General features: G+C 42.7%; 1 protein-coding gene across 2 annotated transcripts in view; it reads left to right on the plus strand.

The window, feature by feature from the left end:
• Positions 1-26,050, plus strand: part of LOC121279090 (1-phosphatidylinositol 4,5-bisphosphate phosphodiesterase gamma-1-like) — a 280,051-nt gene that overhangs the window by 194,639 nt on the left and 59,362 nt on the right. Inside the window, exons 14-22 of one of the 2 annotated variants that reach the window (XM_041190003.1) lie at positions 2,899-3,018; positions 5,098-5,205; positions 7,223-7,413; positions 14,908-15,108; positions 15,985-16,104; positions 16,851-17,034; positions 19,403-19,480; positions 20,196-20,299; positions 24,896-24,992. In XM_041190003.1, coding sequence (XP_041045937.1) covers positions 2,899-3,018; positions 5,098-5,205; positions 7,223-7,413; positions 14,908-15,108; positions 15,985-16,104; positions 16,851-17,034; positions 19,403-19,480; positions 20,196-20,299; positions 24,896-24,992 — 1,203 coding nt within the window. The remainder of the gene's footprint in view (positions 1-2,898; positions 3,019-5,097; positions 5,206-7,222; positions 7,414-14,907; positions 15,109-15,984; positions 16,105-16,850; positions 17,035-19,402; positions 19,481-20,195; positions 20,300-24,895; positions 24,993-26,050) is intronic. The other variant, XM_041190004.1, reaches the window with a different exon arrangement.

Raw genomic sequence — 26,050 nt, forward strand, 5'->3', positions numbered from 1 at the left:
AGATAGGCATTCTGGTCTCACTTTTGCTGAAAAGATGTGTAAGTGAGCACTCATTAAAAATTTCAAATGATCTTATGGCATGCTGCCTACCCATTATTAGCCAAGTGCATGCCAGCCTGGATGCTGTGCTTATCCATCATGTCCTCATTCTGCCAACCACCCACCCACCCTACAACTGGACCAAAGCGTTAAATGCACAATGACATCGTCAAAGGCAGCTGTGTCCTTGGTGAATCATGATGCCTTTGAGCTCCGGCCAAACTGACTTTTCGTCTGCATTCATGAGAACCCTGTAGCACACTGGTACAAGATTGTACATGTTGAGGTCTTAGTCACCCTGGCCACTCTCATTAAGTCATTGAGGCTTTTCTGGCATTGGGACCATTTCCTGCTGATCAGCCCAACACTGCTGACCTCCTCAGTCACCTCCTCCCAGGCTGCACGAGCCTGGCTTGGCTTCCTCCTCTTAGCAGGGGCAGACATCAGCAGCTCACGTTGGTCAGAGACTACATGTATGAGGAGTTTTGGGAGGGACCTCGTTGAACCTAGGGGCTAGTTTGGCCCTTCTCCCCATCTTGCCCTTTACTCCAATGGCACAGACATCTCTGGAGGGAAACATCCAACAACTAGACACTCCTCCTTGCAAATAAGCGGTTGACTTGTTCAGGTTAAAAAATAATTCCACTTTTGAAAATAAAAACTCAGAACAAAATACACTCACCTTAGAAGCCTGCAAACTGCTCAATGATAAATTTTCCTGCGGAGTTTGAAGTGTTCCTGCATTTGTTGGGTCCCCTGTGTTCTGTGCCAAGGAGCCCTTTAAACTACTGGCTGTGACCTCGTTCTGGGGCATGGCCAATGACCTCGGAGGCCGGACATTCCACCCAACAGTGATTGGGCAGGATGACAGCCTCATAGTACTCAAAGTCCCAATTGACGTTTTATCGGGTGTGCTCTGAAGGCGGGCCTGGAAGTTGAAATGGAGCTGACATCCAAGTGTGGAACACTCGGTACCGTAGTGTATTACTCAGCCCATAGAATACAAAATTCAGGGCAACAGAGGAGGGGTATGGCATTAACTGGATTGCCCTTCTAAAGAACTGTTGCAGACTTGATGGCCAAATATTCTTCTCCCGTGGTTTACTATGGTATGATTCTACAACCTTTCCAAGGATAACCTTCATGCTATCACAATTTTAATGAAATCCCATTCAGTGTGTGTCTAGAGTGCCTTTTATCAACCGGGTTCTCATTTGTGCAATTGGGTGACCTTTTAAGTCAAACCTTGTTCTTCTCTTAAGAATGGCAAGTATATGTGTGCCACTTGGCTGTTGCAATTGGAGCCTCTTGGCCCTTTTCTTCTAGCAGCTAAGTCCTGAATTGGACTTCCTGCAGTTGCACCTCTCCTCATGCCAAGTACAATCAATGGAAGAGGCTGATGGGACATTGCGAGAGAGCAGCAGTACCTTGTCAATTGCAGCATGCTACTGGAATAGCAGGCCACTGCATCCACTTGGGCACTAATCGGCATGTGAACAAACCTAATGGTACAAAAACAAAAATAGCTAGAAAAACTCAGCAGGTCTGACAGCATGTGCGGAGAGGAAGACAGTTAACATTTCAAGTCCGTATGACTCTTCATCAGAACTAAAGAAAAATAGAAATGAGGTGAAATATAAGTTGTTTGGGGGGGGGGGTGGGGGGTGAGACAGGTAGAGCTGGATACAGGGCCAGTGATAGGCGGAGGCAAAGAAGAGATTGCCAGAGTTGTCATTGACAAAAGGACAAAGGGTTCTTTACGGTGGTGATATTAGCTAAAGGATGTGCTAATGGTGACATTAAGGGTAGGAAGCAGGATGAGCAAGTGACAGATGGCCCTAGTCGGGTAGGGGGAAGGGATTGAAATAGGCTAAAAGGTGGAGATAAAACAATGGATGGAAATAATTTTTAAAATAATAATAGAAATAGGTGGGGAAAGAAAAATATATTTTAAAAATATATAAATGATTAGAAAAAAGGGGGATCGGAAAGGGAGTGGCGATGGAGGAGAGAGTTCATGATCTGAAGTTGTTGAACTCAATGTTAATCCGGAAGATTGTAAAGTGCCTAGTTGGAAGATGAGGTGCTGTTCCTCCTGTTTGCATTGAGCTTCACTGGAACATTGCAGCAGGCCAAGAACGGACATGTGGGCATGAGAGCAGGGTGGAGTGTTGAAATGGCAAGCGACAGGTAGGTCTGGGTCATGCTTGCGGACAGACCGAAGGTGTTCCTAATAGTATCAGTGGCATCAATCAAGTTCATGCCCAATCCAACACCAGTTCTTTGAACACTGAAAGAGGCCTCACTCTTCAATCTGAATCTAGCCATCAATGGCAGCAGTTTGAGAACTCATGGAGGAAATATATAGACTGCCGCTAGGGCCTCTGCCATGAGAGCCTCTACTGCAGATGCCACTGAAACTTTTTTTTTACACCAGGTGGACTGATATGCTGCAAAACCACCTTGCATGGTATTGCAGAATCCAATTATTTCAAAATTAAGTTATTAGTTGTAGGAGGCATCATCACAACAAAACCTGATTTTTCCCTCACTTGACTCTAAACAAATGCACTTCTCAACAGCTGATTTTCTGCTCTATAGCCTAGGGGGCGCTATCTCTATTATGCAAGTGCTACTGGTTAGAGATTTGTGGCCTTCCATTCCAACTGGCTCAGCTACCCGTCAATCATTCAGGGATGGGCCTTCTTAGTTTTTTAAGTTTCATTAGAATTTGTTTCGTAATTAAAATGACCATCCATTGAGCCCACCGTGGCACTGCGCTTGCTTCAGTTTACCAATCTGGAATGCTGTCTTATAAGTGAACCCTCATGTAAAACTTGTTTTCTTGTTGGTTTAAAGCACAAGAAACTGGTGGAAGGCAACCTGTACGAAGAGGTCTCATCAGCCAGCTACTCAGAAAATGACATCAGCAATTCTATTAAAAATGGTATCCTGTATTTAGAGGACCCTATTGACCATGTAAGTGCTGTTCACTCCTCACCACCAGCATCAATACCATTGTGTATTGTTTAACTATTTCTCTTTTCAAATTTACTGACTTTTTTGTAACTGAGAAAATTAGGTTAAAAGCCAAGGCCTAAAGCGCAATTATAGTAAATCAAGAAGTAGTGATTGGTTGAGGCCAAGCTTGGATTTAAAAAAATTTGAAGATTATAGAAGGAAGGATAAGACTGAGGAAGGCAAGAGGTTCAAAAATTTTGAAGTGACATTAAGAGATGAGATAGAGAAGTGTGATGAGTCTTTTTTGCTAAGTATAAATGATTTGGATCTTGGAATACTCGATAAAATTTCATAATCCACTGATGATAAACTTGGAGGAGTGAGGACAATACAAATTTCCTGGAACAGGATATAGATAAGCTAGCAGAATGGGCAGACAAGTTGCAGATGAACAGAGGGACCAGGGGGTGCATGTTCATCAATCTTCAAAGGGGCAGGAAATTTAGGAAAGTGGTTAGCAGAGCATATGGGATGGTGGGCTTCATAGAAGCATTGAGTACAAAAGCAGGGAAGTTATGTTGAACCATTATGAAGCCCTGGTTAGACCACAATTAGAGTATTACATCAAGTTCTGGTCACATCATTTACTGAAAAAGCTGAAGGATCTTGAGAGGGTGCAAAGTAGATTTATCAGAATGGTTATAGGGGTGGGGGGCGGTGGTGAGTGGGGGTTTTAGTTACAAGGTTAGGTTGGAAAGGCTGAGATTTTTTCTCCTTAAGATTTGATAGGTGTATGCAAGATTATAACAGGCTTAGGTAAGGCAGACAATGAAAAACTCTTCCCATTAGCTAATGGTACAAGGGGATTTAAATTTAAGATTTTGTGAAGACCTTTTTTATACAGCGAGTGGTAATAACCAGGAACACACCATGGGAGTGGTGGAAACAGAAAGAATCAATAATTTCAAAAGGAAATTGGATGGGCAATTGAAGGGAATAAACTTACAGGGCTAGGGGGATTGAACGGGGCAGCTGGCACAGACCTGATGGGCCAAATGATCTCCTTCTATGACATAAATGACTATTATCCTATGGCTTTATGAATCTTGATTTGAATATAGTGAGAACGTAGGAAGGAGCAAGAACTTGAAAATTGCTAATTTGTAGCTTAGGGGGAAAAAGTAGTATTTACCAAACAGACAAAACAGGCTTACATCAGAGAATAAGAGGTTGTAGGTGAAAGACACCCAACCTTTCTTCCGAATGTGTTCCAATTCCAAAGCAAGATAATATGATCATAACCTTCAGGAGGCTTTCTGATAATGTCACTTCATAGTTGATGTAAGCATCAGTGAGGTTTCTCCTGCAGTTTCTGGAGGGAAGTGGTGAGTTTCTGTGTGTGACCCACTGTGATGGATAGAGCTGATTATACATAATCTGTGGAAGAATAGGCCATTTCCTAGTTTCATGCTTTCAAAATTTCACTTTGGAAACTGTGGTACATTCTTCGAACCATTAGACCATTATCTTTTGGGAAGAGTTTAGAGAAAAGCCATATGACTGACCTCAAGTGCAAGTGATGAGCTATGAGGAAAGGTTAAAGTAGTTCAAAACAACAAGTTTAAGGGAGATATCCCACAGAAGTATAAATTAATTAGGGCAGATAAATAGGGTGAATCTAGAACTTCAGGATAAATCAGGTCGGGACTACGATAGATAAAATAAATGAATGAATGAAAAGTATGGTTAGAACAACTACCTAGCACGATAATAGAGACAAATAAATAGGTTAGTGTCTGGATGCATGAGATTGTCAATTGGACAGAAGCAGCTCACAGATGCATAGAAATCATGAGAGATCTGTGGTGGGCTCTTACACTGAATCACTGTAAAGGAAAATTAAACCCTAGGGCCACTCGAAATGCAGTTGTTTGTAATTCCCTTGTTCTTAAGGGTTTTCCTGTAAATACCGGAAATGCACGAGTGGTTCGCTACTCTGAGGCGTTGACGCACTTGAGGCCGGTATAGCCCCTATGCTCTAGATTTGGGGAAGGTGAGAATCAGTGATTTTTTTTTACAATGACTTATTCTTTGCAGAACTGGAGCCCACATTACTTTGTCCTGACTAGTAATAAGATCTATTACTCTGAGGAAACATCCAGGTACCAGAACAATGAGGATGAAGAGGAAGAAGAACAGAAAGAGGTACCCCACTGTTATTTCTTCTTTTTTGAAGGCACTAACTCACTCTGGGGTATAGCTATATTTAAGTGAGTTGAGACTGACTGTCCTCAGCATCAAGGCAGCATTTGACTGAGTGTGACATCAAGGAGCCCTAGCAAAACTGGAGGCAATGGGAATCAGGGGGTAAAACTCTCTGCTGGTTGGTGTCGTATCTAGCACAAAAGAAGATGGTTGTGGTTGTTGGAGGTCAATCATCTTAACTCCAGGGCATCACTGCAGGAGTTCCTCAGGGTCATGTCGTTGGCCCAACCATCTTCAGCTGCTTCATCAATGACCTCCCTTCCATCCAAAGGCCAGAAGTGGGGATGTTTGCTGATGATTGCACAATGTTCAGCACCATTCATGACTCCCAGATACTGAAGCAGTCCATGTCCAAATGCAGCAAGACGTGGGCAATTTCAACAATTGGACAGACAAATGACAAATAACATTCACGCCACACAAGTGCCAGGCAGTGACCATTTCCAACAAGAGAGAAACTAACCATTGCCCCTTGACATCACTGTATCCCCCACTATTAAAAGCCTGGGGCGTTACCGTTGACCAGAAAGTGGACTGGACTAGCCATATAAATACTGTGACGACAAGAGCAGGGAAGAGGCTAGGAATCCTGTGGTGAGTAACTCACCTCCTGACTCGCCAGAGCCTGTCAACCATCTACAAGGAACAAGTTAGGAGTGTGACTGAATACTTCCCACTTGCCTGGATGAGTGCAGCTCCAACAACACTCTAGAAGCTCGACGCCATCCAGTGCAAAGCAACCTGCTTCTTCCCTAACAGCACTGTGCGTGTACCTACACCACACGGACTACAACTGTTCAAGAAAGCAGTTCACTACCAACTACTCAGGGACAACTAGAGATGGGCAATAAATGCTGGATGAATAATTTTTAAAAACTCACCTTAGCGATCACTCTTGAGACTGGATGGTGAATGCTAGGCAGAGCATTATAGCGAAGCCTGATCTCTACCCTCACCCGAGATCTGTGCAGACATAAGTTCTCTGAAGGAGCTACTCAATGGTGATCAGCATTGCTGGCTTCCCCTTCTCTCGCCAAAGTGCAAAAGCCAACTGTAATCCCCGTTGTCCAAAATCAGCTATCATAGCACAGGCCAAAATTGGAATCTGGGATCTTCCAGCCTATAGTACTCAGAATGCCAAAATTACTCACTCAACCATCAAGGGAACTTCAATCTTAGTTTTTTTTATTGTTTTCTCTTTTTTCTGAAGCTAATGGAAGTTTGTTGGAAAATTACCAGGCAATATTTCAATTCAAGGGGGTCCCGATGATGACAATAGCCTGAAGGGCAAAACCTGATTGGGCTCTTCATAATTTGAACTGGATTTTAGCCTGTAATCTTTAAACCATAGTTGGCATGTTACATTAGGGAGCATGGTAGTATAATAGCTAGAGTATTGGGCCTGTAAATAAATCTACTTGGTAGTTTCTAGTTAATGCCATAGCTTTATAGAGTGTTTATTCTACTGCTTTCCAAAGTTACGAAGAGCATGTGATATAACCAGTACATCTAAACAGTGACCAAGTTTTTTGTTTTACACTGGGCTAACTTTGTAATCGGGCAGGTTTGTGGTCTTTGGCAGCAAAACATGAGAAAAAATATTTGGGGTGACATTCCAGAAATGTAAGAGGATCATTCCAGCTTCTATGCTGTGTGAAGGGACCCTATTAAAATATAATCAGTTAGTCAAAACATTGGTCCTAGTTTTTGTTCTCCTTTCTATGGGAAAATGTCGACCTGCATTGGGCCAATTGCGTGAAGATCAGACGCACTATCTGCAATCCATCACTCTATGGTGCTGCATTCCAGAGAACTATACTCCAATAAGAAATTGGTGAGATTTTGGGACCCTGCACCAATAGTTAGTGAATGACACTGCCCTGAGTCATACATTGAGTATCTTATTATCAGGCCTGATGTCAGATGGTTACACTTTGCCCCCGTTTGTGGTTCTCAGCAGGAGTTCAACAACAATGATCTGCACTTCAGCGAGAAGTGGTTCCATGGAAAACTCGGTGGCGGGCGAGATGGTCGTCAGATAGCTGAGAAGCTTCTCCATGAGTATTGCACAGAGACCGGCGGAAAGGACGGCACCTTCCTTGTGCGGGAGAGCGAGACATTTGTGGGCGATTACACCCTGTCTTTCTGGTAGGTAAGACTTATATGTGAAGTCAACCAAAATTCAGTCAATTAAGATTTATATAGCCCAATTCTGCAAACAGACTGTTCTAAGGAATTCCCATTTAGTAATTTAATGCCACTTCTACATCAATGAATAAAGATTCCATCTAGAGAAGTATTTAACAAGGGTTCCAGGTCAACTCATTAGCATAATTATTATAGTAGTGACTGGTGAAAATTCTACATAAAATTAGTGTAATCTGTCAGAGTATATAGAAATTACAATGTGGTCTTTAAAATGTTTGTTCTGGCTGAATACTACAGCAGCAAATTGCTGGACAAACCAGATAAGGAAGGAGTAACATTTGACTCATCCATTTCATTCTTGGGCAACACCTCTGAATGTCTTAATAAACTTTATCCTGTAACTTTCAAAAATGTCTACCAGAGAAGCAGCTGGTGTACATAACCAAACTAGGCAGCAGGGAGTAGCACAAAAGAACACAAAATAGTTCCAAGATTTCAGAGTTTGTGACTAGGTAACCCTCCTGAGGAAGCTGACACCTTGAGACACTGACTGCAGGGTGTCCATGGCAATAAACTGCTAGAAACGTCAGTCTTGGCACTTGATAGAGCTAGCACATATGTTTCAGCTTTCACAATCACCAGGCGTCAGTGTCGCCAGAAGTTAAAGGCCTCACTAGGGCAACCATGATAACATACTGGACACCCTGCCTTTTCTTGCTTGACGACCTTGAGCACCAGCACACTCTTGACCCTCTTTTTGCTACTGTCTTATTGTGATGCCAAAGGTAATGAATTCCTTCAGTTCTGCTGCAAAGGGCGTCAGTCACCTAGTGAGTAGGTACCAGTATTGCTGCCTGGGTGATATCACAGAGATTTCCTGAAATGAACCTGTGTCATGTGGAAGTCAGAGAGAGAGAGAGAGAGAGACCAATGAGGGTAGCTTCACATGTAGTAAGTGGCAGGGCTGCCCTATTGCGTTTTGAAGTGTGCACTCTTCTTATACATATCTCCTTAGTAAGTCTTCATCAGCTTATGCTCCCTGTATGTTCTGAAGGGATGGAAGGAGGGCCATAGTAATATTTAATGCATAGCATATTCCCTAAATGCTGCCTGAGTCTTCTTCCTTTCAACAAGTACCGCTTCTCTAGCTCCAGTCATAATGCACAGAAAAAGTATGTCCATGGTGAATGCAGCCTCTAATCCTCAAGTAACTCTGACTATATGGGTAAGGAATGTGGTGGATGCTGGTGGTCTGACCTTGTGAGAAGAAATAAGTCTGGATTTGTATAGGCACAATGGTACTAAAAAAAATGACTGCAAAAAAAAGTTTCAGAGCAGCAGAAATTTTCAGTGGAACTCTCCACACTGTTGAGGCTCAGAATCTCCTTACTTCTGTCTACCTCAGCTGATGCTGGCACCAGCTGACCCTTATAATTATCAGTCTAAGATACCCTGAGTTCAAAGCGAGTATAAAAATAGAAAACTTGAGGCTGCAGCACCACAGTCCCTCATCATAATGTACGTATTATGCTACCAAACTGGCATCTACCCAGCTATGTAGAAAATTTCAAAGGTATGTCCTGTCCACAAAAAGCAGGATAAATTGCCACCTCATCGGTCTACGCTTGATCATCAGCAAAGTGATAGAAAGTGTCGTCGACAGTGCTATCAAGCAATACTTGTACAGAAATAACCTGTTTACTGACACTCAGTTTGGGTTCTGCCAGAGCCACCCAGCTCCTGACCTTTTACAGCCTTGGTTCAAACATGAACAAAAGAGCTGAACTCCCGAGGTGAGGTGAGAATGACTGTCCTTGACACCAAGGCAGTGGTGGAATCAAGAAACCCTCAGAAAACTGGAGTCAATGGGAATCCAGGGGAAGAACACTCCGCTGCTTGGTGTCATACCTGGCACAAAGGAAGATGGTTGTGGTTGTTGGAGGTCAATAACTTCAATCCAAGGACATCACTGCAGGAGTTTCTCAGGGTAATGTCCTAGACCCAACCATCTTCAGTTACCTCATCAATGACCTTCCTTTCATCATAAGGTGGATGTTTGCTGATGATTTCAAATGTTCAGCACCATTCATGACTCCTCAGATACTGAATCAGTCCTTGTCCACATCCAGCAAGACCTGGACAACGTTCAGGTTTGGACAGATAAGTGACAAGCAACATTCATGCCATACAAGTGCCAGGCAATGACCATCCCAACAAGAGAATCTAACTATCTCCCCTTGACATTTAAAGGCATTAGCATCACTGAATCCCCCACTATCAACATCCTGGGGGTTACTATTGACCAGAAACTGAACTGGACCAGGCATATAAATGCTGTGGCTACAAGAGCAGATCAAAGGCTAGGAATTCTGTGGCAAGTAACTCACCTCCTGACTCTGCAACACCTATCCGCCATCAAAAAAGCACAATTCAGCGTTAGTGCAGCTCTGACAACACTCAATAAACTCAACAACATCCAGAACAAAGCAAACTGCTTGATTGACATCCCATCCACCACCTTAAACATTCACTCCCTCCACCACTGATGCACAATGGTTGCAGTGTTTACCATATACAACTTGCACTGTAGCAGCACACCAAGGCTCCTTCAACAACACTTTCCAAACTTGCAACCTCTACCACCTAGAAGAACAAGGGAAGCAGATGCAAGCAAACCCCACTCACCTGCTTCTGGGCGCATGTCATACTGGGCGGGCCTTAATTTGCTCACCCAAGTCAGATGGCAGTGTGGACCTGATTGGGGGCAATGATCGGCTCCACGCCTGCTCCCGCCAGTGCCCCGCCCACCCCCGCACAGAACCCCCCCTCCCCGCCAATGGGGGGGGGAATTCTCCTCCAAGAATTCTTGCTCGTGTCTACCTCTGCCAATTTGGTTTTCCCAATCTACATGAAGATTAAAGTCATCCATGGTTAATGTACTGCCGTTTTTACATGCCCTCATTATCTTCTGATTTGTCCCTGTCCTACAGTATAGCTACTGTCAGGGGGCTTATAGTCTACTCCCACCAGTGTCTTCTTCCCCCTGTTATTTCTTACCTCCACCCATATGGATTCTACATCTTTCGATCCAAGATCCTTTCTTGTATATGGTTCTTATTCCATCTTGTACTAATAAAGCTACCCCACCACCCTTTCCTTTCTGCCTGTCCTTTCAAACAGTCACATACCCCTGAATATTTAGTTCCCAACTTTGATTTCCTTGTAACCACTTCTCCATAATGGCTATACGATCATACCCATTAACCTCTATTTGTGCTGTTAATTCATTTATTTTGTTCTGAATACTATGTGCATTTAAGTAAAGAGCCATTAATTTTACCTTTTTGCCATTTTTTTCCCATTTTGACCCTATTTGATGCTTTTTAAAAAATGTTTGTACACTCTGTCCCTTCCTGTCATGCTCTAAATATCTAAATAGCTGCCCTGCAAGGCTGCCATGTCCTTTGGCTTTGTAAGTCTATATATTCCCTTTCCAGAACCATCCCCCTCTCTATTTAGTTTGCAGCCCTCTCTACAACCATAGTGATTCAGCCATTGGATTATAGGAACCGCGAAATAGCACAGGGAATGCAAGGAGCAATTCAGAAATCTAGAAATTGTGGCTTCAGCCCAATCTTCCTGTTGCAAAATTTAACATGCCCCGTTTCCATTGTTGCAAATACACCAAACAGTGCAATAAATCTCACCCCATAGCACCTGTAATCTTTCTTAGTTAGCATGTTTTGAAAACATGTTAGTTGTGTTCATATAGAAACAATTAAATGTTTTTCATGTAATTTTGAAAAATTTGTGTTATTGTAAAATGACATCACCACAGTTTGATTCTAGTCTGACAGCTGGCAAATGTAAATCTGTCAGCAGGGACCGGCTGCCTTGTAAACCGTATAATGATTTATCATTAAAATACTTTTTTTTTACATACTCAGTATTGGCTAGGTCTGAGAGGAGTAGAAGTCTTAAGTGAAGTGAGAGGCTATGCAGAAGGATAGGAGCTGAGTGGCGTAAACAATTAGCACACTTGAGTATTGCTGAAGAAAAGTGACTGATTTTTCAAAGCTTTTCATCTTATACTCATTGGGACAATTCGCAAAAAACTACCAATGTCATGGGGAACAACATTTTTATACTGTATGAGAAGAGAGTGCTGATTAGTTGGCAAGTGGACTCTGATTGGACAGTGGCCAACGTGCCTGTTTCAGCTAAACAAACAAAGTGACAGCCATTCGCTGGTCAAGCTGCTTGGCTTAACTTTCACACAATGCTTGGCAGTTAACTCTCAGTCACAATCAACTGGTGCATTCCCCATGGAAATGCCTCCACTAATCATAGTCCACTTGCCAACCAATCAGCATTCTCTTCTCATGCAGCATAAATATGTTGCTTCCCCTGACATTGGTGTTTTCTTATGAATTGTCCTGATGAGTGCAAGACAAAAAGCATTAAAAAAAAAGTCTCTTTTTTGCAGCAATACTCAAATTCTGTACTATCAAATGGTTATAATTAGCACACTGTAAATTCAGCTCTGGGACCAGGATTTGATTCTAGGAGTAAAGTAGTGCGTGATGACGTCAGGCAAGCGTCCAGATGTCATCAGGCACTCACATGATATTCCAGTCAGCAGGCATGCGAGAGAGTTGGCAGTGTGCCCACTGACAATTAAGAGGCCTATTAAAGCCATTAAGCTAACAATTAATTTGTATTTTTCACTGCCCTCCAACCTGAAGGTTGTTGGGTGCGTGAATTAACCAGGTGGCCTTTACATTTTTTAGGAAGCTTCATCCACAGGCTGGATAAGATTTCCAACAACAATTTAAAAAAAATAAAATTTTTACAACATTTTTAATATGTCCCTGTTCATGTGACTGAATCATATATGGGATCATGTTTCCCTCATTTTTAAAATCTTTATTTTTCATTGTAAAATTCTTCAGCTCCCTGAGGCAGCTCTGTGTCTTCAGGGAGCTTCCAGCGTGCACTGCCCTGTGCATGTGCAGACTTTAGTGCTCGCACTCCTCCTGCCCCCACCTCAGCAGCGTTGAGGTTCTCAGTGTGCCTTTCATGCCAGCTGGCCGTTAATTGGCCAGTGAGCGTAAAATCGCAGTCGGGGCCCGATCGCAGGTGGTGCACTGTTTCACAGCCGCCCAATGAAGGGAAAACACTGTCCTAGAGATTTATTGTGTCTACATGGAGATTTAGATGATCTCAGTGTAATTAATGCTGACAACAGAAAGAAGTATCATTTACAGCACTGAAGAAAATTTTTTGTGTATTCGATACAAATATGGATGACACTCAACTCATTGGTTGGTACTAAAGCATCAGATGTTGCCAGTGGGGTTCAGTACTGGATCCCTTTCTTTCATAGTGGAGATAAATGGTTTCAATTTAAATGTAGGGATTATGAATAAAAAGTTTGCGGATGATACAGAAATTGGTTGCATGGTTGATAGTGAGGAAGAAAGCTGTAGACTGCAGAAAGATATCAGTGAGCCAGTAAGATGAACAGTAATGTGGCATATGGAGTTGAATCAGATAAGTGTGAGGTAACATGTTTGTGCATGGCGAATAAGGTAAGAGGATGCACAATAAATGGTAGGCTACCGAGAAATGTAGAAGAACAAAGGGATCTTGGAGTGCATGCCCACTGATCCTTAAAGGCAATAGGATAGATAGATAAGAAGTCATAAGGGATAATTTCCTTTGTTAGCTGAGGTATAGAAATGAGAGCAGGGGATAATGCCACAACTGTATGAATGGCTAGTTAGACCACAGCTAGAGTACTGCATTCAGTTCACATCACTGCGTTACAGGGAGCATGTGAATGCAGTAGAGAGGATACAGAGGAGATTTAGGAGGATGTTGCCAGGAATTAAGAATTTTAGCTATGAGGAAAGAGTGGATAGGGAGGGGTCATTTTCTTTGGGACAGTGGAGGCTGAGAGGTGATTTATTTGAAGTGTACAAAATACGAAGGGCCTGGATAGAATCGATAAGGAGGATTGGTCTCCCTTAGCTGAAAAGTCACTAAAACCTAGGGCACAGATTTCAAGTAATTAGCAGAAGGATTAGAGAGGAAGTGAGGAGTAGTTTTATCACCCAGAGATCAGTGGAGGTTTGGATCTTATTGACTATAAGTATGTTAGAGGTACAAATGCTCATTGCGTTTAGAAATATATTTGGATGTACATTTGAAGTGCTGTAACCTACAAGGCTACAAACCAAGAGCTAGAAAGTGGGATTAGACTGGATCACTTTTGTATGGCTTGCACAGATACGATGGGACAAATGGCATTTTTTTGATTCTTTCCTGAGATGTGGACATCGCTGGCAAAACCAGCATTTATTGCCTATTCCTAATACCCTTTACGTGGTGGAGAGCCATCTCTTTGAACCACTGCAACCCATGTGGTGTAGGAACACCTGCAATGCTATTAGGAAGAGAGCCCCAAGATTGTGACCCAGTAACGCTGAAGGAACAGCAATATAGTTCCAAATCAGGATGGTGATGATTTGGAGGGGAACTTGCAGATGGTGGTGTTCTCATGCGCCTGCTGCCCTTGTTCCTCTAAGTTGTTGAAGTCATGTACTTGGAATGTACTGTCGAAGAAGCTTTGGTGAGTTGCTGCAGTGTATTTTGTAGATGGTACTGGCTGCTGTTGCTGTGCACCAGTGGTGGAGGGAATAAATGTTTAAGGTGGCGGATGGGGTGCCAGTCAAGCAGGATGCTTTATTTTGGGTGGCACCGAGCTTCTTGAGTGTTGTGGGAGCTGCACTCATCCAGGCAAGTGGAGAGTATTCCATCACACTCTTCACTTCAGCCTTGTAGATGGTGGACAGGCTTTGGGGAGTCAGGAGGTGAGTTACTGTCTGTAGAATTCCCATCCTCTGACCTGCTCGTGTAATTACAGTATTTATATAACTGGTCTGGTTCAGTTTCTGGTCAATGGTAACCCCCAAAGTGTTGTTCATGGGGGATTTCAGTAATGGTGATGCTGCTGCATGTCAAGGAGAGATGGTTAAATTTTCTCTTATTCAAGAAGATCATTGCCTAGCACTCGTGTGCCATGTCTGTTCCATGCCACTTATCAGCCTAAGTCTGCATGTTGTCCAGGTCTTGCTGCATATGGGCACGAACTGGTTCAATACCCGAGAAGTTGTAAAAGGTACTGAACAATGTGCAATCATCAGCGAACATCCCCATTTCTCATTTTATGTTGGAGGAACAGATTTCAATAATGGTGTGATTACTGTATGTGGAATCTGAGGGACAGACCTGTGTTCTGTCATTCCATTGTTTACTGTGTAGGAACATTTTGGAGAGTGACCTTTGGTTAGGCTTGAATTTCTTAGCAAAAAAAAGTCAGTGAGGAACAAAGTCCAGGGAATTACTTGCACCCTGGATACTTTATAAAAATTTTACTTGCACTCCACTATCAATTAATTTAGATCTGACTTATTTATTCCATTTGCACAGGAGGTCGGGGCGGGTTCAACACTGCCGCATCCATTCCCGACAAGAAGCTGGCACCACCAAGTTCTACCTGACTGACAACCTGGTCTTTGACAGCCTCTATACCCTGATCAGTCATTACCGGGAGGTTCCTTTGCGCTGTAATGAATTTGAGATGAGACTAACTGACCCAGTACCACAACCAAATGCTCATGAAAGCAAAGAGTGAGTGTTAACTAGAATATATCCATTTCAGCTTTTAAACTGAGAAATCTAGATGAACGGTAAAGGCCTTCTGTGGCTTTTGCTGGTAATCTGCCATGCATGTTGCCATAGGAACTTAATAAGGCTTCAGAGGATTCCTTTGTCTGTACACATGGGTTTTTTTTTGTATTCTTTAATTGAGGATCTAATTAAGGTCCACAGGGTGTGGTACCATTAGGGCTGAAGAGTGCAAGAGAAAATATGAGTAAAATCAAGCAATATTTTGATGATAAAAGCAAAATACTGCAGATGCTGGAAATCTGAAATAAAAACAGAAAGTGCTGGAAAAACTTGACAGGTCTGGCAGCATCCATAGAAAGAGAAACAGAGTTAACATTTTGAGTTTGTATGACTCTTCAAGCTTGGGTTTTAAAATCTTGCTGATTAAAAAGTGGAGGGAAGACTGAGAGGGTTGATGCTTTCCATATTATATAAGTTATATTGGTTATATCATTTTTCAGGATGTGGGCCAGGTGAGCATTTATTGCCCATCTATGGTTGCCTTTGGGAGATGATGATGAGCCACCTTCTTGAACCTTTGTAGTCCATGTGGTGAAGGTAACTACAGTTAGGGAGTTCTAGGATTTTGACCCAACAACAGTGAAAGATTGGTGATATGTGTCCAAGTTAGAATGGTCTGTGAGTTAGAGGGGAACTTTGAGGTGATGATGTATCCAGGCAGCTATGTGATGAAGGTTTCCGGTTTGGCAGGTCCTAGAAAAGAAAAAGGGAATGGCAGAGATCAGAGACTGAGAAATTGAGGGGATGCTCAGTGATTGAAAAAAGAATATAATGTGATTATACAATCATACTTATAAGGATGAGTTATTCCATCAGGTGGTACCATGCCAACCTTACACGTCTACAGGCTGAGCACATGCTAATGAGAGTGCCGCGGGATGGAGCCTTCTTAGTGCGTAAAAGGAATGAGCTCAACTCATACGCCATATCCTTCCGGTGAGTGATGATGAATGTTATGACTGAATTAATTGTGTAAGTTACTCAGATTTCACAACTAGTCCTTTTACTTTAAGCAGTCAGATTGCTGAATGGGTCATGAACTCAAACAGTGAGTGGAGAGCTGCTGCGCGAGTCATCTATGAACATTAACAAGAGAAAAAGTCATCAGTTGATAGATGGTACAGTAAGTTCACCACTTGCATTTTACCTGCAAGATCGAGGATCACATCTCACCCAAACTGATGGAATATGAACTTCATCTGCCTATTGATTGGAAGGGTCTTAAATGGATTAAGTTTTGTCATTTTGAAAAACAAAACTGCTCCCAATTCAGCACTGGTTTGACAATCTCACTCGAAGATTGCCACACCTTGGTTAGTGTGAAAAATGGAAACTGATACACTAGGAGGCATTCCTCTGAGTTTGGGTTGGATGCACATCCTTGTAAACTGAACAGAGGGAGCTTTACCTTCTGTCTAAGCTGCACTATACCTGACCTGAGAGTGCCTTGCATTGTCACTAGTACCTGAAATGGGAAAGTTTTACAATCCCAGCACTAACATCCCTCATCACAGTAAGCAGAAAAAGAATTTAAAGAAACAGGAAGATTCATTCAAAAAAAAATCAGTAAATTAATTCAGCAAGTTGTAATACACTTGGAAAATTGGCTCCCTAGCCTCTAATCACTGTGAAAATGTCTTTCTAGTCTGATGTACAAAACACATCTTGTCTGTGATTTCTAGAGCGGAGGGGAAAATTAAACACTGCCGGATCCAGCAGGAGGGACGCCTCTTCATGCTCGGTAGCTCAGCAGAATTTGAGAGCCTGGTGGACCTGGTGAATTATTATGAAAAGCACCCTCTGTATCGTAAAATGAAACTGCGGTACCCAATCAATGAGGAAACCTTGGAGAAGATGGGCACAACAGTGAGTGGGAAGAGTGGGGATTTTATTCCTTCACTTTTCGTTTTTGTTTTTTTTTCCTAATTCCCTAATGCCTGTGTGAAGGACAGGTACATCACAAGAAGGACAAGTGGATGTGAGGCAAGTGATTTGCCGTTGAGTATAGGTCTGCACAGAAGTGCCTCAGGGACTTTTTGTGCAAAACTGTCATCCTCCCATTGTAAATTTCACTGAATTTTAATTGAAAAAAACAGGAAGGTTGAGTCAGGCTGGGGTGGGGATCGGTGGGGGAGGTGGGGGTTAAAGTGTCGGATGTCTGTTTTCTCTAACCCGCCCAATTCCAGCTGTAACTAATTCTAGAAGCTGGGTGGGCAGCCAACCCTATGCATAAAGAGGCAGGTTGCAGCTTTTAAACACCATTGAAGTTGCGAACCTCATTGTTATTCTCCTTTTGAAATTTAACTACTGTCACTAGGATTTCCCAGGTGCTGAGGTATCCAGCAGCTTCCTCAAGGTAAGGACTTGATGCATTCAGGAAGTACCTTCACCCTCTGAATCCAGATGCCTGCAGTCCCTCTGTGATCAGGACCTACCCCCAATGGCCTCCCTCCTTAGGCCTCTGACCTACCATGCCCCTCCCCACTATCAATCCCCAGAACCACTAGTCCCTAATACGTCCACCACCACCAGGCCCTGATCCTCCCACCAGGACCAATTTCCTCCCTCCCACCAAGCCCCTTTCTAACCCTTGCCACATGGCCACCAACCTTCTTCCATTCAGAACCCAACTTCCCCACTGGGATCAGGGGATCAGTAAACTTTTCCTCTCCCCACCTTTAGATGGCATTCCCCTCCAATCACCTCTCCCTATGATTGTTGTTTCTCTTTGCCTGGCCAGTCCCCTTCCCTCCCGTTGGCCCCTAACCTTCTGCCACTCCCACTCCTCCACCACCCCAGTCCCAGTCATTACCCCTATTCCCATCATGGACTTACGAGATACTATGGTCAACAGTGACTGGCTCCCCGCTCGACTTAAGGCCCAGCTTTCAATCATCCTAGGTCACTGGGCATGGGACCAATCACTGACATTACTAATTTGGTGTGGAGTTAAAATTCCACAACATGATGGGGGGGATTCCTAAATGATGGGTTCCCCATAACCTTCTGCTGGTCAGGTCAGTGAAAATGCTGCCCATAGTAACCTACACACATATACATACACATAAAGGTCTGCATACACACACAAACACGCATTTACACATAGACATATATACACAAAGCTATGGTGTATAGCAGCATTATCAGTCTGGCCATTCAGCTGGAGAGGGAGAAGCCCAGACTGAGGCAACAAAAATCGATGAGTGAGCCATTTTAGCAGTTTACTTAATAAGTTCAGTGGGATAGAGTATCCTAGTGGTTACAACACTAGCCTAGAAACCCAGAGCAAGTGATTTAATAATCCCATTCCGGCATCCTGGATGAATTTGAATTCAATAAATCAGGTAATTTGAGTAGTGGCTGGGATTTTGTATAAGCATATCTGGTTCATTAATTTACTTCAAGATATAATTTAGGATAAATTTTGGACACAGTACTGATTCATTTGATTTATATCATTGTATGTTAATAAATACAATTTTAGGTGTCAGCATTGGCTCTCTTTTGCCTCTGAGCTAGAAGTTTGTGGGTTTAGAGATGTCAGTGCATACTCTAGGCTGACACCCCAGTGCGCTACTGGATTCTGTATTTTCAGAAGTGCCGGCTTTCAGGAGAGATGTTATACTAAGGTTCTTTGTGGCCTCCCAAATAGATGTATAAGATCCCTTTTCAGTATGAGCAGTGGAGTTCTCCCTAGTTTCCTGGCCAATATTTATCCCTCAACTAACATCACTAAAATAGATTATCTATCCATTATCATATTGTTTTTTTTTGGAATTTGCTATGTGAAACTTGACTGCTGTATTTCCTATATTACAATGATGATGACACTTCAAAAGTACTTCATTTGCTATGAAGTGTTTTGGGACAGCAATGAATCAGTAAAAGATATCAGATAAATGCAAGACCTTTACTTCCTTTTCTTGAAAGTTTGTCAAAGAAATTTGCAGTGGAAGCTGTCTCCTCTTAGGAAGGAGGAATTGGTCGGCAATTCAATAGCAGTCCACCAGCCACATAGCTGATTAAAGCCAAGTTTGGTCACAGGCCTGAGAGTAAATACTCCAGCTGCCTCTTCAATAAAAAATAAGACTTAGAAAAGATCAAAACAGTTGAAAAAGTTACAATTATTAAACAAAACTGAATAAGGGTATCTGGCTCAACATTCAGTTGCTGCTCTTGTTGTAGAGGTTCATTCATGAGACTGTGATCCTTACTGATTGTTGATTACTTTCAGGAACTGGACTATGGGGCCCTGTATGAAGTGCGGACTCCTCATTTTTATGTTGAAGCCAATAAGATGCCAACTGCAAGGGTAAGTTGTAGATGTCTGAGCATCTTGGTCCATGGTGTTGGGTGGTACAATAGGCTATCACACTGTCCTTTCACCTCTAGGGTCTGCATTAGCCCAGGCTGGTGGGATGAAAATCTCTTTTCTTTGTTGACTGTGAGGCCCTGCTGTGGAGTAAGTTTGCCGCTGTCTTAACTCAGTTCCTAACTGGTATGGGCAAAACTGGGCACTATTTGGCAATTTCTCGCAACTATAAGGTTACCAGCATGGAAAATGCAAATAATGCTGTTGTTGGTGCTTTTCAGAGTCTGATCTTTGTTGTGGAAGAGAAGATAGAAATCTCACTCTAACCTAGTGTTGTACGGCAGACACTTAGCCACACTACACACTGGCTTGGATTCCTTGCATTCCACCTGAGTGGACTGCATTGGTTCAAGAAGGCAGCTCACCACCATCTTCTCAAGGGAAATTAGCCAGCAATGTTCACATTCCATAAATGAATTTAAAAAAGTCATGGCACCTACCTTCAGAGAACCAGATAATCTCACTGAGCTCCTTCCGCTGACCAAAGAGTTAGTCATGTTGGAGGCCATCTATTCGCCCTCCACACAGGAGTCCAAATCTTCAAGATCAAATCAAAAACGAGGGCGAACATTGAAGACTGCTTGACCTTTTTGTTCCTAAATGAGTGTAAAGTAATAGCATATTTCAATGGGACCCTGACTCTGCTCTCTTCCAGTGTACAGTTAAAGCGCTGTATGATTACAAAGCCCAGAGGGAGGATGAGCTATCCTTCTGTAAACAGGCCCTGATCCACAATGTCGACAAGCAAGATGGTGGATGGTGAGTTCACTGAAGGAACAGCTTTGCTTTTCAAGATTGAAATTTATGCCACATAGGTTGTGACATTAACTGAGATTCTAAAGGAAATTTGGAGAACAATAAATTAAGTGGGAAAAGCGAGTGAAAGATGTTGAAATTTTGCAAAATGAGCAAGAAACAATGGGAATGCATGACTTTGCCTCTAACAAATGGAAATGGGAAAGAGAACAAGTCAAGCTATCAGAAGTGAGCAAAGGAGAATGGAGGATTTGGGACAGTGAACGAGTAGGTAAAAGAGGAGCTGGGAGAGGGACAGTCTAACTATTTCCACTGTAGGAGATGGACTATTGAGAATGCAAGAGACTGAGAGCCATCAGTGTGAGAATCTGAGAGCTGGAAGTGTGAGAAGTTGATAGCTGAGAGTGGGAGAGTTGGAGAACTCAGTGTGACTGAGAGCTAGGAACACAGGAGACTAATATTTGGGAGTTTATGTGGGAGGCTAGAAGCTCGAGAGGCCAAGAGCTGTTAATATGCTCTCATATACTAAGTATATTGGGTATGTGCAGCGCTGCCAGCTTTTACTCAGTTTGTGATGTAAATGATAATTACTAGGAATTAAAGGACTTCACTCTCATAACATGGGAAAACATGGAATAGGACTTTTCACTCACTTTGAATGTATTTGAACTGCATGTTCCTTATCCCATTTGCTTAATTTCCTGGACTATTTCCTTCAAAGAAAAACATGTGACCATCTAATCGCACAACCCATATTATTAACTTGCACTACTATAAATATTACACTCATGGTTCCAGGATGAAGCTATCGTATTCTAGGGAGTACTTAAAAGAACAAAGAACAAAGAAAAGTACAGCACAGGAACTGACCCTTCGGCCCTCCAAGCCTGCGCCGATCACGTTGCCTGTCAAACTGAAACATTTTGCACTTCCAGGGTCCATATCCCTCTATTCCCATCCTATTCATGTATTTGTTAAGCTGCCTCTTAAACACCACTATCGTACCTGCTTCCACCACCTCCTCTGGCAGCGAATTCCAGACACTCACTAACCTCTGAGTAAAAAACTTGCCCCAAACATCTCCTCTAAAGTTTTCTCCTCTCATCTTAAATCTATGTCCCATAGTAATTGACTCTTCCACCCTGGGAAAAAAATTCTGATGATCTACTCTGTCCATGCCACTCATAATTTTGTAAACTTCTATCAAGTCGTCCCTCAATCTCCGTTGCTCTAGTGAGAACAATCCAAGTTTCTCCAACCTCTCCTCATAGCTAATAACCTCCAGACCAGGCAGCATCCTGGTAAACCTCCTCTGCATCCTCTCCAATGCCTCCGTATCCTTCTGGTAATATGGCGACCAGAGTTGCACGCAATATTCCAAGTGTGGCCTAACCAAGGTTCTATACAACTGCAGCATGACTTCCCAGCTTTTATACTCAATACCCCTGCTGATGAAGGCAAGCATGCCTTATGCCTTCCTGCCTACTTTATCCACTTTCAGTGATCTGTGGACGTGTACACCCAGATCCCTCTGCCTGTCAATGCACTTAAGGGTTCTGCCATTTACTGTATAATTCCTACCTGTATTAGACCTTCCAAAATGCATTACCTTGCATTTGTCTGGATTAAACTCCATCTGCCATTTCTCCGCCCAAGTCTCCAATGGATCTATATCCCGTTGTATCCTTTGACAATCCTCTTCACTATCTGCAACTCCTCCAACCTTAGTGTTGTCTGCAAACTTACTAATTAGCCCAGTTACATTTTCCTCTAAATCATTTACGTATGCTACAAACAGCAAAGGTCCCAGCACTGATCCCTGCGGAACACCACTAGTCACAGCTCTCCATTCAGAAAAGCACTCTTCCACTGCTACCCTCTGTCTTCTATGACCAAGCCAATTCTGTATCCACCTTGCCAGTTCACCTCTGATCCCATGCGACTTACCTTCTCTACCAGTCTGCCATGAGGGACCTTGTCAAAGGCCTTACTGAAATCCATGTAGATAACATCCACTGCCCTTCCATCGTCGATCATCTTTGTCACTTCCTCGAAAAACTCGACCAAGTTAGTGAGACACGACGTCCCCTTCAAAAAACCATGCTGCCTCTCACTAATAAGCCCAAATGGTAGTAAATCCTGTCACAGAGAATCTTCTCCAATAATTTTCCTACCACTGACGTAAGGCTCACTGGCCTGTAATTTCCTGGATTATCCCTGCTATCCTTCTTAAACAATGGAACAACATTGGCCATTCTCCAGTTCTCTGGGACCTCATCCGTAGCCAGTGAGGATACAAAGATTTCTGTCAAGGCCCCAGCAATCTCCTCCCTTGCCTCCCTCAGTACTCTGGGGTAGATCCCATCTGGCCCTGGGGACTTATCCACCTTAATATTCTTCAAGACGCCTAACACCTCCTCTTTTTTGATCTCGACATGATCCAGGCCATCTACACACTCTTCCCCAGACAAATCGACCGCTAAGTCCTTCTCTTTGGTGAATACTGATGAGAAGTACTCATTTGGTATCTCTCCCATTTCTTCTGGCTCCACAGACAGATTCCCAGCTCCGTCCCTGAGTGGGCCTACCCTTTCTGTTGCTACCCTCTTGCTTTTTACATATGTATAAAAGGCCTTGGGATTTTCCTTAATCCTGGTTGCCAATGACTTTTCATGACCCCTTTTAGCTCTCCTGACTCCTTGCTTAAGTTTCTTCCTGCTTTCTTTATATTCTCCATGGGCTTCATCTGTTCCCAGCCTTCTAGCCCTTACGAATGCTTCCCTTTTCTTTTTGACTAATCTCACAATATCCTTCGTTATCCAAGGTTCCTGAAACTTGCCATATTTATTCTTCCTCCTAGCAGGAACATGCTGGTCCTGAATTCTTATCAACTGACGTTTGAAAGCCCCCTACATATCAGTTGTTGATTTGCCTTCAAACATCCGCCTCCAGTCTAGATTCCTCAGTTCCTGCCTAATATTGTTATAATTAGCCTTCCCCCAATTAAGCACCTTAACCCGAGGACTCCTGTTATCCTTATCCACCAGTACCTTGGAACTTACTGAATTATGGTCACTTTTCCCGAAATGCTCCCCTACTGAAACTTCGACCACCTGGCCGGGTTCATTCCCTAATACCAGGTCCAATATTGCCCCTTCCCCAGTTGGACTATCTACATATTGTCTCAGGAAGCCTCCTGGATGCACCTTACAAATTCTGCACCATCCAAACACCTAGCACTAAGTGATTCCCAGTCAATATAGGGAAAGTTAAAATCACCCACCACAACAACCCTATTGCTTTTACATCTTTCCAAAATCTGTCTACATAACTGTTCCCCAATCTCCCGCCAGCAATTGGGGACCTATAGTAAACCCCCAACATTGTGACTGCATCCTTCCTATTCCGGAGCTCTACCCTTATTGCCTCGCTGCATGAGCCCTCCGAGGTGTTCTCTTGTCGTACAGCTGTGATATTCTCCTTAACCAGCAGTGCGACTCCCCCACCTCTTCTCCATCCCTGTCTGTCCTGCCTGAAACATTTAAATCCTGGAACGTGTATCTGCCGATCCTGTCCATCCTTCAACCAAGTCTCTGTAATAGCAATAACGTCATTTCCTTTTGAATTTAAAACTAGGTATTGGTGATTTTGTTTTGTACATAAAAAGGGAGAGGATATAAACAGCACTCACAAGCCAGGAGTAAGTTCTCTCTGCTCTGCCCAACAATATGCTTTGGCTCCAACCTTGGAACCATCCTCCCAGAGTTTCTCACATCGGCTGTTCTGTGAACTTACCGTGTGAGCCTGCCACTGCAGTGTACGTTACAGACACTTGTCCACTTTAGGCTCATGACCAATTGGAACTATATAGAAACTATATACAAAGTTCAGTTACAAACAGTAACGAGGAAACTTTCTTCTCATGACTTTGAGATGGAATCGAACCCAACTTTCTAAGTTCAAAGGCCAAAGGCTAATGCCCTCCCTCCCATGTCATTCTGTTCCTACAGTGTAACATTAAAATTTTCTGTTAACCCCTGTTCTCTGTTCTTTGTCCATGTATATTTATTGTGTGTATTTTCAAGCATTTGTGGATACGTACCTATCTGTGTATATATCTATGTGTTTGTATGTAAGTGTTTATGTAAATATTAACTGAAGTCCTGATGATACTCAAAATACCTCTTCAACGAAACAATTGTGTTTTCAAATAAAATTAAGAACAGTCAATTTCTAACAAATTTTCATTCTGGTGGATCAATATTTCAGAGAAGTGTAAGGGAGTAAGTGGCCTATATTGCAGGGCTTCAGTATGATGTGATGGTGATGGAAGGAAGTGAACATTAGCAATGCTTCTGTATAGTGGCAGTGATGGGTAGATAGTGGCCTATTGTAGTTCTACTGTATCGTGTGATGGTGACAGGAGAAAGTGGTTTATTGCAGTACTGTATAGTGTGATGGTGATAGGGGGGAGCAAATAAAAGGCCAAGGAGAAAATAACAAAAATAGATAGTGCCAGAAACTGTGGAAATGTTATTTCCTGTTTTCTGCTGAATTCCTTTCCGCTTCCTGAATGTTTTTCCTTCCAACCCCTATCAGGTGGCGTGGTGACTATGGGGGTAAAAAACAGCTGTGGTTTCCAGCAAACTATGTGGAGGAGATAACCAACACACTGGTTCCTGAACAGGACGAAGCGGTGAGCAAGAGTTTTGCATATGTTAGTACAGTGTGGCTGGAAACCAATGGATAGCAATTTGTTAAGTGCATTGTGGATGTGGAGCCCTCATAAGCATTTTTTAAAATTTTATTTGTGTATAGAATGTTTAACTTTGGAATTAAAACTTCCAAATAAATAGAGATATCTGGAGTGCAAAAACAGTGAAATAAAAGTTTAAGCACAATAAGTCACTGTCCTCAGCTGGAGTATTGAATCCAATTCTGGGAACCACACTTTGGAAGTCAAGGCCATACAGAGGGTACAATGGAGATCTATTCGAATGGTATCAGCAATGAGAGTCTTCAATCATCTGGAGCGTCTAGAGAAGAGCTGGTCTTCTTAGAGAAAACAAGGACAAGGGGAAATTTGAAAAACATGCTCAAAATTATAAGGACTTTTGATTGAGTCGATAGAAACTATTACCATTGTCAAGAGGGCAATTAAGTAAAGGATGCATATATAATTTAGTTGGGAAAAGGACCAGCATGGAGATAAGATTTATTTTAATGCAGCAAGTTATTATGATCTGGATGTGCTGCCTGAAAGGATGACGAAAGCAGTTTCCATGGTACCTTTCAAAGGGGAATTGGATATATATACTTGATAAAAGGATTTGCAGGGTTAAGGGGAAAGAACAGAGAAGTGGAACTAATTGGATAGTTCTTTCAAAGAGCTGACAGAGAAGATGGGCTGAATGGCCTCCTTCTGACTTGTGAGATTCTAAGAGTGGCACTTCCATTTTGCCTGAGAAACACTTGGGAGTGAAGGTGAAGGAATGTGCCACAAAATAAGAGAAATGACCTATTCTCCAACAAAATTATGTATAATTTCATGTTGCTAAGGCCAGCCTTTTGATTGGACCTCTGTTGTTTTGTCTCTTACATCTTGTTCCTAGTATTTCCCCACTCGCTAGTACTATTTTTTAATTTCTGTGGATCCAATAGGAGACATTGGAGAAGGGTTCAGCACCTGGTCTTCTATAGGTTGCATGCAAATCCCCAGTAACACAGCAGAGGAATAGGAGTGACCAGGGGCCA

Source organism: Carcharodon carcharias, chromosome 6, assembly GCF_017639515.1.
Source record: "Carcharodon carcharias isolate sCarCar2 chromosome 6, sCarCar2.pri, whole genome shotgun sequence".
In the NCBI taxonomy this organism is placed as follows: Eukaryota; Metazoa; Chordata; class Chondrichthyes; order Lamniformes; family Lamnidae; genus Carcharodon; species Carcharodon carcharias.